At 43.3% G+C, this 13,842-nt stretch overlaps 1 protein-coding gene across 2 annotated transcripts in view; it reads left to right on the forward strand.

Annotated features, from left to right (window-relative positions):
• The window catches only part of LOC143957058 (uncharacterized), a 28,348-nt gene extending 18,039 nt beyond the window's left edge, over positions 1-10,309 (forward strand). For both annotated transcript variants that reach the window (XM_077467195.1, XM_077467196.1), the window contains exon 9: positions 8,915-10,309. In XM_077467195.1, the coding sequence (XP_077323321.1) occupies positions 8,915-9,762 (848 nt within the window). In that variant the 3' untranslated portion in view covers positions 9,763-10,309. The remainder of the gene's footprint in view (positions 1-8,914) is intronic.
• Positions 10,310-13,842: the final 3,533 nt, after the last annotated feature.

Raw genomic sequence — 13,842 nt, forward strand, 5'->3', positions numbered from 1 at the left:
CCCTGCAATACCCTGCAATACTCTGCATTACCCTGCAATACTCTGCGTTACACTGCAATACTCTGCATTACCCTGCATTACTCTGCAATACCCTGCATTACTCTGCAATACCCTGCAACGCTCTGCAACACCCGCCAATACCCTGCAACACTCTGCAATGCTCTGCAACACTCTGCAACACCCACCAATACCCTGCAATGCTCTGCAACACTCTGCAACACCCACCAATACCCTGCAATGCTCTGCAACACCCGCCAATACCGTGCAACACTCTGCAATGCTCTGCAACACCCTCCAATATCCTGCAATGCTCTGCAACGCAATACTCTGCAACGCCATACTCTGAGATACCCAGCCATAGTCGGTGATACCCTGCAATACCCAGCCATAGACACCCCCCCCCCCTCCCGCCGCCCTCCGGTGCTTCTACCGACTCGCCAATACGATCAAATCCAGAATCCTTTTTTTTTTTTTTTTCCAGGCTTCCCAGCTTAGAGATAAGATGTGGGGTCTTATTGACCCCATATCTCACTGTAAAGAGGACCTGTCATGCCATATTCCTATTACAAGGGATGTTTACATTCCTTGTAATAGGAATAAAAGTGATCAAAAAATTTATTTTTGGGGAACAAAATGTCAAACTAAAATAAATAAAGTAAAATGAACAATAATTTTTTTTTTTTTTTTTAAAGCGCCCCTGTCCCCATGTGCTCGCATGCAGAAGCGAACGCATATGTAAGTCCCGCCCACATATGAAAACGGTGTTCAAACCACACATGTGAGGTATCGCTGCGAACGTTAGAGCGAGAGCAATAATTCTAGCCCTAGACCTCCTCTGCAACTCAAAACATATAACCAGTAAAAAAAAATTAAATCGTCCCCTATGGGGATTTTTAAGTAGCGACGTTTGGCGCCATTCCACGAGCCTGTGCAATTTTGAAGAGTGACATGTTAGGTATTTATTTACTCAGCGTAACTTCATCTTTCACATTATGCAAAAATTGGGCTAACTTTACTGTGTTTTTTTTTTTTTTTAAGCACAAAACTGTTTTTTTTTCCAAAAAAAAGCATTCGAAAAATTGCTGCGCAAATACCGTGCGAGATAAAAAGTTGCAACGACCACCATTGTATTCTCCAGGGTGTTTGCTAAAAAAACATATATAATGTTTTGGGATTCTATGTAATTTTCTAGCAAATAAATGATGATTTTTACATGTAGGAGAGAAATGTCAGAATTGTCCTGGGTGCTCCAGGACGCCTGATGGCGCTCCCTGTATGTTGGGCCTCTGTATGTGGCCACACTGTGTAAAAGTCTCACACATGTGGTATCGCCACTACCCGGGAGTAATAGCAGAATGTGTTTTGGGGTGTAATTTGTGGTATGCATATGCTGTGTGAGAAATAAACTGATAATATGACAATTTTAATTCTAGCCCTAGACCTCCTCTGTAACTCAAAACATATAACCAGTAAAAAAAAAAATTAAATCGTCGCCTATGGGGATTTTTAAGTAGCGACGTTTGGCGCCATTCCACGAGCCTGTGCAATTTTGAAGAGTGACATGTTAGGTATCGATTTACTCGGTGTAACTTCATCTTTCACATTATGCAAAAATTTTTTTTTTTAAGCACAAAACTGTTTTTTTTCCAAAAAAAAGCATTCGAAAAATTGCTGCGCAAATACCGTGCGAGATAAAAAGTTGCAACGACCACCATTGTATTCTCCAGGGTGTTTGCTAAAAAAAATATATAATGTTTTGGGATTCTATGTAATTTTCTAGCAAATAAATGATGATTTTTACATGTAGGAGAGAAATGTCAGAATTGTCCTGGGTGCTCCAGAGCGCCTGATGGCGCTCCCTGCATGTTGGGCCTCTGTATGTGGCCACACTGTGTAAAAGTCTCACACATGTGGTATCACCGTACTCGGGAGTAATAGCAGAATGTGTTTTGGGGTGTAATTTGTGGTATGCACATGCTGTGTGAGAAATAAACTGATAATATGACAATTTTGTGAAAAAAAAAAAGTAAAAAAAAATCTTGATTTTGCAAAGAATTGTGGGAAAAAATGACAACTTCAAAAAACTCATCATGCCTCTTACTAAATACATTGGAATGTCTTCTTTCCAAAAAGGGAAAAAGGGGTCATTTGGGGGGTATTTGTACTTTTCTGGCATGTTAGGGTCTCAAGAATTGAAATAGGCCGTCAGTACTTCAGATGTGATCAATTTTCAGATATTGGCACCATAGCTTGTGGACTCTATAACTTTAACAAAGACCAAATAATATCAAACAATTAATACTTAATTTTTACCAAAGATATGTAGTGGTATAAATTTTGGCCAAAATTTATGAAGAAAAAATTACTAATCTGCTAAATTTTATAACAGAAACAAAGAAAAATTCATTTTTTTACAGAATTTTCTGTATTTTTTCTTTTATAGCACAAAAAATAAAAAACCCAGCGGTGATTAAATACCACCAAAAGAAAGCTCCATTTGTGTGGAAAAAAAGGACAAAAATTTCATAAGGGTACAGTGTTGCATGACTGAGTAATTGTCATTCAAAATGTGAGAGCACCGAAAGCTGAAAATTGGTCTGGTTATTAACCACTTGCCGACCGCCGCACGACGATGTACGTCGACAGAATGGCACGGGCAGGCATATGGGCGTACATGTACGTCCCTGCCTTCCCGCGGGTGGGGGGCCCGATCGGGCCCCCCCCCGGTGCCAGTGGCCCGATCGGGCCCCCCCCCCCCCCCCCCCGGTGCCAGCGGCGGTCGGTTTTTGTTCATAAGCGATCCGGGATGAGGGGGCGGCCATTCATTCATGGCCACCCCCTCTCGATCGCTCCTGACGAATGGAAGTGAGGCGTGACATCACTTCCTCTCCTGTAATGTAAACACAGGAGAGGAAGTGATGTAATCTCTCCTCCGTGTCGGTATTTTTCGTTCCGGGACCGAGGAGAGAGGATCGGTGAGTTGCACCAACACGACACTTCACAGTAGAACATGCCAGGCACACTCACACCCCCCCTTCACCCCCGGATCACCCCCCCAATCACCCCTGCCCCCCCAGTCACAGTGACACCAATAGCATTTATTTTATTTTTTTTTTTTTTTTGCATTGGTGTCATTTGTGACTGTAATAACTGTTAGGGCAGTTAGGGTTAGCCCCCTTTAGCTCTAGGGTACCCCCCTAACCCCCCCAATAAAGGTTTAACCCCGTGATCACCCCCCGTCGCCAGTGTCACTAAGGCTGGGTTCACATTGCAGCGGTTTATGAGAACGGATGTGATTCACACCGCACTGCAGTGCAAATCACATCCGATCTCTGTGCGATTCGAGTTCAGCCATACTGAATTCGCGCCGCACCCGCCGCAAATTCGCACGGGACCCTTTTTTTGGTCCGCAGCAGAATCGGATCGCATGGGTGTTCACACCATGCGATCCGAGTTTGCAGATCGCACTGCGATATGCGAACTGATCTGGGGGTGTCATTAACATTTCACTGACACTCCCAGCAGTTCGCATAGGGCAGTGTGAACTGCCGCCGGGAGGCATGCGATGCGGGAACCCGCCGCGGATTCGTGGCATTCCCGCATCGCTCCAGTGTGAACCCAGCCTAATAAGCGATCGTTTTTCTGATCGCTGTATTAGTGTCACAGGTGACGCTAGTTAGGCAGGTAGGTATTTAGGTTTGCCGCAGCTTTTTATAGCGCCAGGGACCCCCATATACTACCGCATAAAGCCCCCTGATTGCCCCCTAGTTAACCCTTTCACCAGTGATCACCATATAACTGTTACAGGTGACGCTGGTTGGTTAGTTATTTTTTTATAGTTTCAGGGCACCCGCCATTTATTACCTAGTCTCACTAGTGTACCCCTAAATTTAGGGGTGTCTACTTTCCAAAATGGGGTCATTTGGGGGGGGTTTGTGCCATCTTGGCATTTTATGGCCTTCAAAACTGTAACGCCCTTAGAAAGCCTCATTTAGTGACAACTTTGTGAAAAAAATAAATAAAATAAAAAAGTTTTTAATTTTCCCGCAACTTGTGGCAAAATATAAAATATTCCATGGACTCAACATGCCTCTCAGCAAATAGCTTGGGGTGTCTACTTTCTAAAATGGGGTCATTTGTGGGGGTTTTGTGCCATCTTGGCATTTTATGGCCTTCAAAACTGTAATAGGTAGTGAGGAGTGAAGTCAAATATTTACGCCCTTAGAAAACCTGAAGGCGGTTCTTGGCTTTCGGGGCCCCGTACACGGCTAGGCTCCCAAAAAGTCCCTCACATGTGGTATCCCCGTACTCAGGAGAAGCAGCAGAATTTATTTTGGGGTGTCATTTCACATATGCCCATGGCATGTGTGAGCAATATATCATTTAGTGACAACTTTGTGAAAAAAAAATAAAAAAATTTTTTTTTTTTGTCATTATTCAATCGCTTGAGGCAAAAAAATAAAATATTCAATGGGCTCAACATGCCTCTTATCAATTTCCTTAGGGGGTCTATTTTCCAAAATGGGGTCATTTGGGGGGGTTTTGTACTGCCCTGCCATTTTAGCACCTCAAGAAATGAGATAGGCAGTCATAAACTAAAAGCTGCGTAAATTCCAGAAAACGTACCTTAGTTTGTAGATGTGACAACTTTTGCGCAAACCAATAAATATACAGTTATTGACTTTTTTTTTACCAAAGACATGTGGCTGAATACATTTTGGCCTAAATGTATGACTAAAATTGAGTTTATTGGATTTTTCTAATAACAAAAAGTAGAAAATATCATTTTTTTTTTCAAAATTTGCGGTCTTTTTACGTTTATATAGCAAAAAATAAAAATCTCAGAGGCAATCAAATACCATCAAAAGAAAGCTCTATTTGTGGGAAGAAAAGGACGCAAATTTTATTTGGGTACAACATTGCATGACCGCGCAATTACCAGTTAAAGCAGCGCAGTGCCAAATTGTAAAAAGACCTCTGGTCATTGACCAGCAAAATGGTCCGGTCTGAAAGTGGTTAAGGGTGTTTAAGTGCCCAGTGGTCAAGTGGTTAATTAAAAACAAAAAAAGGAACAAACCTTTACAACCCCTATAAATACTAACATCCTGCAGCAATTGCACAGGGCCACAAGGGGGCAGTACAGCATGCATGAATTTACAGAGACTGCATAAAATTGGAGCCACATCTGCGGCGTTCAGCTGCCTGTGGAAAGTAGTTACAGGATGTGGCTACAAGCAGGTATATGCTGGTGAACACACTCAGGCTGCATTCGCATCTCTGCGTTTTAAATTGCGGGCAGATTTGCTGCGATTCGGCCCATGATTTCAAAGCGTTGAGGCGTAAATGATAAATCGCAGAAGGCGCATTTGAGATGCCATTCATATGAATGGCACCTAAAATTGCAGTGCGGTTCTGCCACCATTGTCACGCAATAAATCGCGCTGCAAAAGCTTGTCACCCTAAAAAAAAAGTTCAGGAGCTACTTTTGGCCAAAATGTCCCACATGATGCGGGTTGCTGCGATTGCAGCACGACAATCGTGGCAGAACCACGCCCAGTTTGTAGGTGATATTTAAATAAATAGTACCTAAAATTGGCTTTCTGCAATTTGTCATTTACACCTCGGCGCTTTGAAATCGTGGGCAGAATCGTGGCAAATCCGCCCGAGATTTAAAACACAGAGATGTGCATGCAGCTTCACACACGTGTATCTACAACCTTGGACACGGGACGTCTGGGTCCAGGGTTGCTTGTCTATTTGAATATTTAGACAAGTACCAGCGTTTACCTAGGTCCTGTAATTGCTTTCTGTGGACAGCTGTATGCAGCAGATGTTGCCCCCGGGAAGACTTTACGCATATTCTGCACACTTTTCCATGCTGTACAGTCTCCTTGTGGCCATATGTATGGGCCCCAAGCCTTCTGTAGATGGCAATCGGCATGTGCAAAGTCATTTATTTTTCAATCTTGTTTAGCCTTCTTTTACAGAATACTGCGTTTTTATGGTTTTTTTCAAAAGTTGTGTTCACTACAGCTGTATTTCCTGCTTGGTACACGTGAATTGGCACTATAGCTCAGTGCCCGGGGGTCAAACTTCATGTCCTACAATTCCCTACATGTCCCGACAGTATGCCTTCACTACATGTCCTACAATTCCCTAAATGTCCCGACAGTATGCCTTCACTACATGTCCTACAATTCCCTACATGTCCCGACAGTATGCCTTCACTACATGTCCTACAATTCCCTACATGTCCCGACAGTATGCCTTCACTACATGTCCTACAATTCCCTACATGTCCCGACAGTATGCTTTCACTACATGTCCTACAATTCCCTACATGTCCTGACAGTATGCCTTCACTACATGTCCCACAATTCCCTACATGTCCCGACAGTATGCTTTCAGTACATATCCTACAATTCTCTACATGTCCCGAAAGTATGTCTTCACTACATGTCCCAATATTATGCCTTTATTACGTGTCCTACAATTCCCTACTTGTCCCGACAGTGCTGTATGCCTTTACTACATGTCCTATAACATACTACATGTCCTGACAATATGCCTGGATAGGAGGGAAGCAGGAGACGTATGAACACGCTTCTCACACTCCTCTGTACACAGAATATGAGGCTTTCATTCTCTTTTGCCCTCACATGGGGAGAGGAGAAGGTGTGCACTGCATGCTACAGGAGGTCAAAGGCCCACACATGGGACTGGATTACATCTCTTCTTTCAGCTCCTCAATGTTTCATCCATTCTGGATCCATTTTAGGATTGTCCTGATTACCCTGCCAGCAGCTTCTATGGCGGGGCATTGCGGACGCTGTCCACCTCATTTCGTCAAAATTCACGTTTCTGCAAGTGTTGAATACTGAAGGTTCTTGCATAGGCCGCAGAGCTGGAATGAAGAGAAAGTAGAAGCCACAGGCCACTAGAGAGCAAAGTAGAATTCCTCTTTATGTCCACTATATGCTGCATCTTTCTTGTCTTTAACCACTTTAGCTCCAGAAGGTTTACCCCTCCTAATGACCAGGCCATTTTTTTAAAATACGGCACTGCGTTGCTTTAACTGACAATTGCGTGGTCATGCGACGCTGTACCCAAATAAAATTGATGTCCTACCCCCCCCACAAATACAGCTTTCTTTTGGTGCTAAGCGGAACCACAAGATCTCTGTCCTTCTTAGTAGCAGAACGGCGATCTGCCTTCTTTACATAGGTTCTGCCTCTCTTGGAGCGATTGCTGGGTTTCCGGCAGACATCTGGTCTGCAGGACCCGCTGATTGGCTCCTGCTGTGCCCAATCACAGCGGGAGCGGGGATCTGGCGGCACACGTCCCAGACCAGAAGAAAAAAAAAACGCGTACAGGTGCATGATTTTGTGCTTAAGGGCCGCAGTATATGTACTTGGAGCGGTCCTTTAACTGTTTGAACCTGTGCTTTAAATCAACTAGTGTTTGCATAGCCAAACCGAATGTCACCAAGGAGTGACATTAGAGTTCCAAAATCCTAGAGTTGTCACCAGAACAGGAAGTGAGAGGTCTTCCTGATTGGACCCAGTAAAAAAAAATCAAAAAAATAAATAAATTTGCCTTATTTACACTATTTACACTTTAGCCCCCTGCCCGTGGCTTACAGTAAATATACTGCAAGCGGATGGCAGGTACACGCATTATCACATACATGTGCACGTGATCGGCCTTCTTCCAGGTTTGCAACCTCCTAAAACTTGAGGTCTCCGCTCTGGTGATCACACACAGCGGGAGCCCAGCAGCGGGTACTGCAGACTCGATGTCTGCTGGCATCCGCCGATTGTTCAGTACACAGGCAGTTTAGTATACAGGCAGAATGGCGATCTGCCTATGTAAACAAGGCAGAGCGCTGTTCTGTCAGTAGGGAAGGCATTGTGGATCTATGTCTTCCCTTAGTGAAAGTACCTCCCACAGTACACAAGCACTGGCTAGACACATGGTTAACTGTTTGGCCCCTGATGTTAACCCCTTCCAGGCAGTGTCTTTAATACAGCAACAGTGCATATTTTTTAGCACTGATCACTGTATTAGTGTCACTGGTCCCCAAAAAGTGTCAGTTAGGTGTCCGATTTATCCTCTGCAATATTGCGGTCCCAGTATAAGTCGCTGGTCGACTCCATTACTAAAAAAAAATATATATATATATATATATATATATATATATATATATATATATATATATATAGATATATATAGATATATATAGATATATATATAGATATATAGATATATATATAGATATATATAGATGTGTGTGTATATATATATATATATATATATATATATATATATATATATATATATATATATATTTATTACATATCCGATAGTTTGTAGATGCTATAACTTTTGTGCAAGCCAATCAATATACGCTTATTGAGATTTTTTTTTTTTTTAACAAAAATATATAGCAGAATACACATTGGCCTAAATTCGTGAATAAATTTAGATTTATTTTTTTTTTTTTTCTATTTTTTTTTTTTTTTTTTTATTGGATGGGTTTTGTAGCTGAACACAACAAATATTGATTGTGTTTTTTTTTCAAAATTGTCTTTTTTTTGTTTATAGCGTAAAAAAGAAAAACTACAGAGGTGATCAAACACCACCAAAAGAAAGCTGTATTTGTGGGGGAAAAATGGACTTCAATTTTATAGGGGTACAGTGTCGCACGACTGCAAAATTGTCAGTTAAAGTAACGAAGTGCCATATCATAAAAAATGGCCCGGTCATGAAGGGCGGTAAATCGATAATGTTTGGGGGTTCTAAATCATTTTCTAGTTAAAAAAAATGCTAATTTTTACATATAAGTAAGAAGTGTCAAAATTGGCCCGGAGCTGAAGTGGTTAAATGATTCTTTTTCATTCCTTCTTTCCTACAGATGGACGTTACAGAAGTTACGAAGCACAGCCCATTATCTGTCCAGAGGGTGACTTAGAAGACGATGACGTCACAGACAACTCCTCAGATGAAATGCCTATTACCTCAAACCCTCAGTCGCCCCTCCCCAGCGCGGATTCGTCCTCTCCAAAACGTTTTCCCTGCACTGAGTGTAAGAAAAGTTTCATCAGAAAAGAAAACCTTCTTACGCACCAGCGAATTCACAGGGGGGAGGACCCTTTGTCATGTTCGGAATGCGGCAAAAGTTTCATTTGGAAAAGGCAACTGGTCATACACCAGAGAAGCCACACTGGAGAGAAGTCGCTTTCCTGTTTGGAGTGCGGGAAGAGTTTTAGCGAAAGGTCGAACCTGGTCAGACACCAAAAGAGCCACTCGGCCGAGAGGCCGTTCGCTTGCTCGCAATGCAGCAAATGTTTTACCGACAGAACGAAGCTCAATAACCACCAGAGGACTCACACCGGGGAGAAGCCATATTCGTGTTCCGAATGCGGGGAGCGGTTTTCGCGGAAGTCGTCTCTTACCAGGCATGAAAAATTTCACAGAGGGGAGAAACCGTATTCGTGCACGGAGTGTGGGAAATGCTTTACCGAACGGGCAAACCTTGTGACGCATTACAGGACTCACACTGGCGATCGTCCGTATTCTTGTTCCAAGTGTGGGAGGGCTTTTAAGCAGAGATCTGATCTGGTTAGACACGAGAAGGTCCACTTGCGTTATCAGTGGCTATTCTGTTCTGAATGTGGGCAGCAGTTTGCGTTGAAAGACTCTCTTATAGCGCATCTTCGTACACACATTGCGCAAGAGGTTTCTGCGTCAGGAAACAGCTGAGTTTTGCTAGGTGTTCACAGACCTTTAAAACTGACCATTAGTCAGGCCATCAGGTCCTCACAATACGAATTCTCCGCTAATTAAAGCTGAACTAAAACCTCTTCTCCTTTTCAGTCTAGCAAGCTGCCATCTTGGCCTCTGATCTGCAGTTGCCATGGTGCTGCACATGTGATCAGTTATGACACCAGACATGTCATGGATTGACAGTTTGAGAGCACAAGCAAATGTGATGGTTAGCATTCCCAGCATGTTTTTAAAGCTGAACTAAACCTTCTTATCCTTTTCAGCCAAGGAAGCTGCCATCTTGGCCTCTGTTTGATCTGCAATTGCCATGGTGCTGCACATGTGATCAGTTATGACGCCAGCCATTGGATCATTTGACAGTTTGGTTGAGAGCACAAGTAAAAGTCACAGTTAGTATTCCCATTTAGCATGTCTTGAATGCAACTGTTTTTTGAAACCGTAAAATCAATGTGTTTAATTCCGCTTTAATGACAGAACACTTAAGCACCGTCCTAGTGCATTAAAGGATCTATCTAGAGGTAAACTATCTGTCTCTTCTATATCTCCGGGACTTTGCTGATGAGACCTGTGTGTGGGCTGTGTTCCCATAATCTCTGATGGCTTTTTATTATTATTTTTTATGAGACTAGAGGATAGGAGGAGCCGGAACACACAAAGGAATAGAGTTGGGAATTATGGTAGAGAGAGATCTAATTGGTGGCATATCGATGACTTCTAGAAAGACAGACAGGAGCTGAATCAGCTCACCAGGCTCCACCAATAGTTTTAAAAGAGGTGTTTTAGGTACTGATTTAAAGTGGAGGGCCACCCTAAAAAAAGAAAAAAAAAAAGCATTAATATTCTTAAAAAAAAAAAAAAAAACATTTAAAAAAAAATTTTTTTTTACCTGGCCAGAAATCCCTGTTGCTAGGCAGTCTTCCTAATCTGCCTTCTTCCTGCTCCTCTGTGATCTTCTCCCCTCCTCCACGCTGTCTTCTGGGTAATGGGGCACGCTGTGTTCTTGGAACTGTGTGTTCCCTAACACAGCGCGTCCCATTCACAAAGCGCAGCATGACTCGTGCATGCGCAGTAGGAAACGAGCAGTGAAGCCGCAAGGCTCCACTGCCTGTTTCCCTTAGTGAGGATGGCAGCGCTGGGACCCGAGAGCCGAGGGACGTGTCAGCCTCGGCGGCCGACATCGCGGGCACCCTGGAAAGGTAAGTCTCCTTATTAAAAGTCAGCAGCTACTTTTGTTTCAGCTGCTGACTTTTTTTTTTTTTTTTTTAGGGCTGAAACACCACTTTAAAGTGGTTGTAAACCCTTACATATACCCAGTGATGTGACTGATACACAGAGATGAAACAAGTCCCCCTACATAGGTTGTACTTGTTTATCTGCGGGTTTCTGTACAATCGTTCAAAGTCCAGAAATTAAAAAGCTTATCTGAGCTTTCAGAAAGAAAAGATATGAAATTACACACTGCAGAGCTCAGTGAGGAGAGCTGAGTGGAGGGAAGAGATACACCCTACTCCACACAGGAACAGGAGCTGAAGCTGTCAATCACAGACTGTGTGCTGGAGCTCCCTCCCCTGTCACCGTTTTTCTCTTGGTGTCAGACGTGACTTGTGCTGATAGCAGAGGAATGAGGCAGTAGTCTGTAATGACACTTAGTACACACTATAGAACGGGGGTCCCCAAACTTTCTAAGCAAAGGACCAATATACTGCCTTGTAGACTTTAGGGGGGCCCAACTGTGGCCAGTAGAAGTAGAAAATGATATTGGTGAAAAGAATAGAGCCCCATCAATGGTGTCAATGAGAAGAATAATGTCCCATCTTTGGTGTCAGTGGAAAGAGTAAAACCACATCTTGGTATGGTGTCAGTGGGAGGAAGAGTTCCTCGGTATTGATGTCTGTAAAGGTAGGTCCTTGCTCTGTTAGGTGCTCGATTTCCCTCTTCCTATCTTTCCTAGGCCGTGGTCTGGATGTACTTGGGAGTCCCATTCACCGGTGAGATAACCAAAACTCATACACGAGATGTATGCGAATAATGATTACGATTTAATGTTTTGAATACAACAGGTTATATGCTGAAACAGTTGGGGTGGCGCCCTGTGGAGTAGCCAATCAGGGATGCGCTCGTAGCTATACACCAAGCTTTTCCTAGTAACAGGTTTATTGACAGAACAAGCAAAATAAGCAGAAATTGTCTTCACGGCAAAGCACGTCATTAACCTTCACGAGATAAGAATAAGACTACGATATTCAACAATATTCAACAATATTGTGCTAATAGTCTGTGGTCTAGACGTTCTAGGTCAGAGACAATATAAGATAGTTGCATATCTTGGCTTTCTCTGTACAAACTCTCGCGGCCAAGGGCATTCAAGGAAAACAGCATGTTTTCCAAATAGCAAGTATTTATGTCAAAAGTAATTAGAATTCTAGCTTGGTCATACAAAGTTTTAAAATGGATGACAGTATAACAAAATGGAGACTTGTTAATCCTTATAATCCCTCCTGTGATCATAACTTTGGCACGAAGTTATCGATCATCCTCTATACCAGACATTCTTGGAAAAAGCCATAAGTGCTTTCTCTTCGTCATTGGGCTTGGTTGCTATTGTTGGATGGGAAACCTTGGAGGCTGCTATGCAGCAGCATTTGGCGATCACATAGAACATTACTATCAACAACACTATCATCACTAATACGAGAAATATTTTCTTGAAAAATCCCAGTATTGTTGGGGCTAAAGAAAACGTTTTATTGTCCTGGGGGGGTAGTTTGTTCCGTGCTACCATTACTCCTAAACCTTTGTTATTATTATTATTATTATGATTACTGGGCCTTGGAACTAATGCTCTTCTGTCTAGTGATCGGTTCTCAGTACCTTTTGGGCTTCTTGTAAACCCACATGACCCTGTCATGATACATGTCATCATGACTATAGAAAAAACCACAAAAGTCAATACTATCGACCAGAGCAAAATGGTGTGTAGTACATACTGATCTTCTAAGCCCCTGTCTCTTTCTTTTTGCAAAGACTTCAGTCCGAGCTGGTGGGAGGAGGAGGAGAGTCCAGGGAGATTCTGACGAACTGTTCCTGGAGGGTCTGTAGGTTCGTCTCTGGGGTCCCTTTGGTGGTGGCGTCCTCCTGTTGGTCTTGGGCAAGTGTCCTCTGGGGGTGTTCTGGAGTCGGTGGAGGTTCGGGGCATTTTTTTAGTCTGCTGGCATGGATCCACTGAGGGGTGTAGTCTGTGAGGACAGCAGTCCTGGAGACCTTCTCCACGTTCCATGGACCGGAGTAGATGGGCCCCACGTGCTTCCGTTGGGCAAGCTGCTTGATCAACACTTTATCCCCCGGGATGAAGGGGTGAGTAGGTTCTGTTGGAAGAGGAGAAAAGGTGACAGCAACTTGTTCATTATGTTCTTCTATTGTACTTACCAGATGTTTCACGTACTCTTCCTGTAAAGAATATATGTTAATGTCAGTCTGTGCATCTAATGCTTTTAAGGTTTTTTCATACAGCTGTTGCAAGGGTTGGGACCCTATATGTCCGGGACCATGCAGGTTGGAAAGGATGAGGGCCGAGCTGGCTTCGGGGATCCCAATGACCCCTCCATTTGTCCAAAGGCCTCTCAGGTCTTTGGACAATCCTTGTTCGACCCAGAAAAGTACATCAGCGTCTGTGGCCATGGATTGGATTTGGGCTGCAACTGAGGGGAAATCTGGCGCTGAAAAATCTTGTTGGAAAAATATCGTGGTAGGGGCGGGTGGATGTGTGGAGGAATTTGCCGCCGCTCGAGCGTATCTATCCGCAAGGGCGTTGCCTCGGGCAATGTAGCTACCAGTGGTGGTGTGAGCCTTGACTTTAATAATCGCCAAATGTTTGGGCAGTAGTATAGCCTGGAGAAGGGCCAGGATATGCTCCTTATTGGCTATAATTTTGTTATCAGCCGTTCTAAACCCCCTGTTAGCCCAGATCACCCCGAAATCGTGAACCACGCCGAAGGCGTATCGACTATCAGTGTAAATATTGACATCCCTATTTGTGAACAGGATACATGCTCTGGT

This window comes from Lithobates pipiens, unplaced genomic scaffold (genome assembly GCF_037356315.1).
Source record: "Lithobates pipiens isolate NorthernLeopardFrog02 unplaced genomic scaffold, aLitPip1_a1.2 Scaffold_51, whole genome shotgun sequence".
Lineage (NCBI taxonomy): Eukaryota > Metazoa > Chordata > Amphibia > Anura > Ranidae > Lithobates > Lithobates pipiens.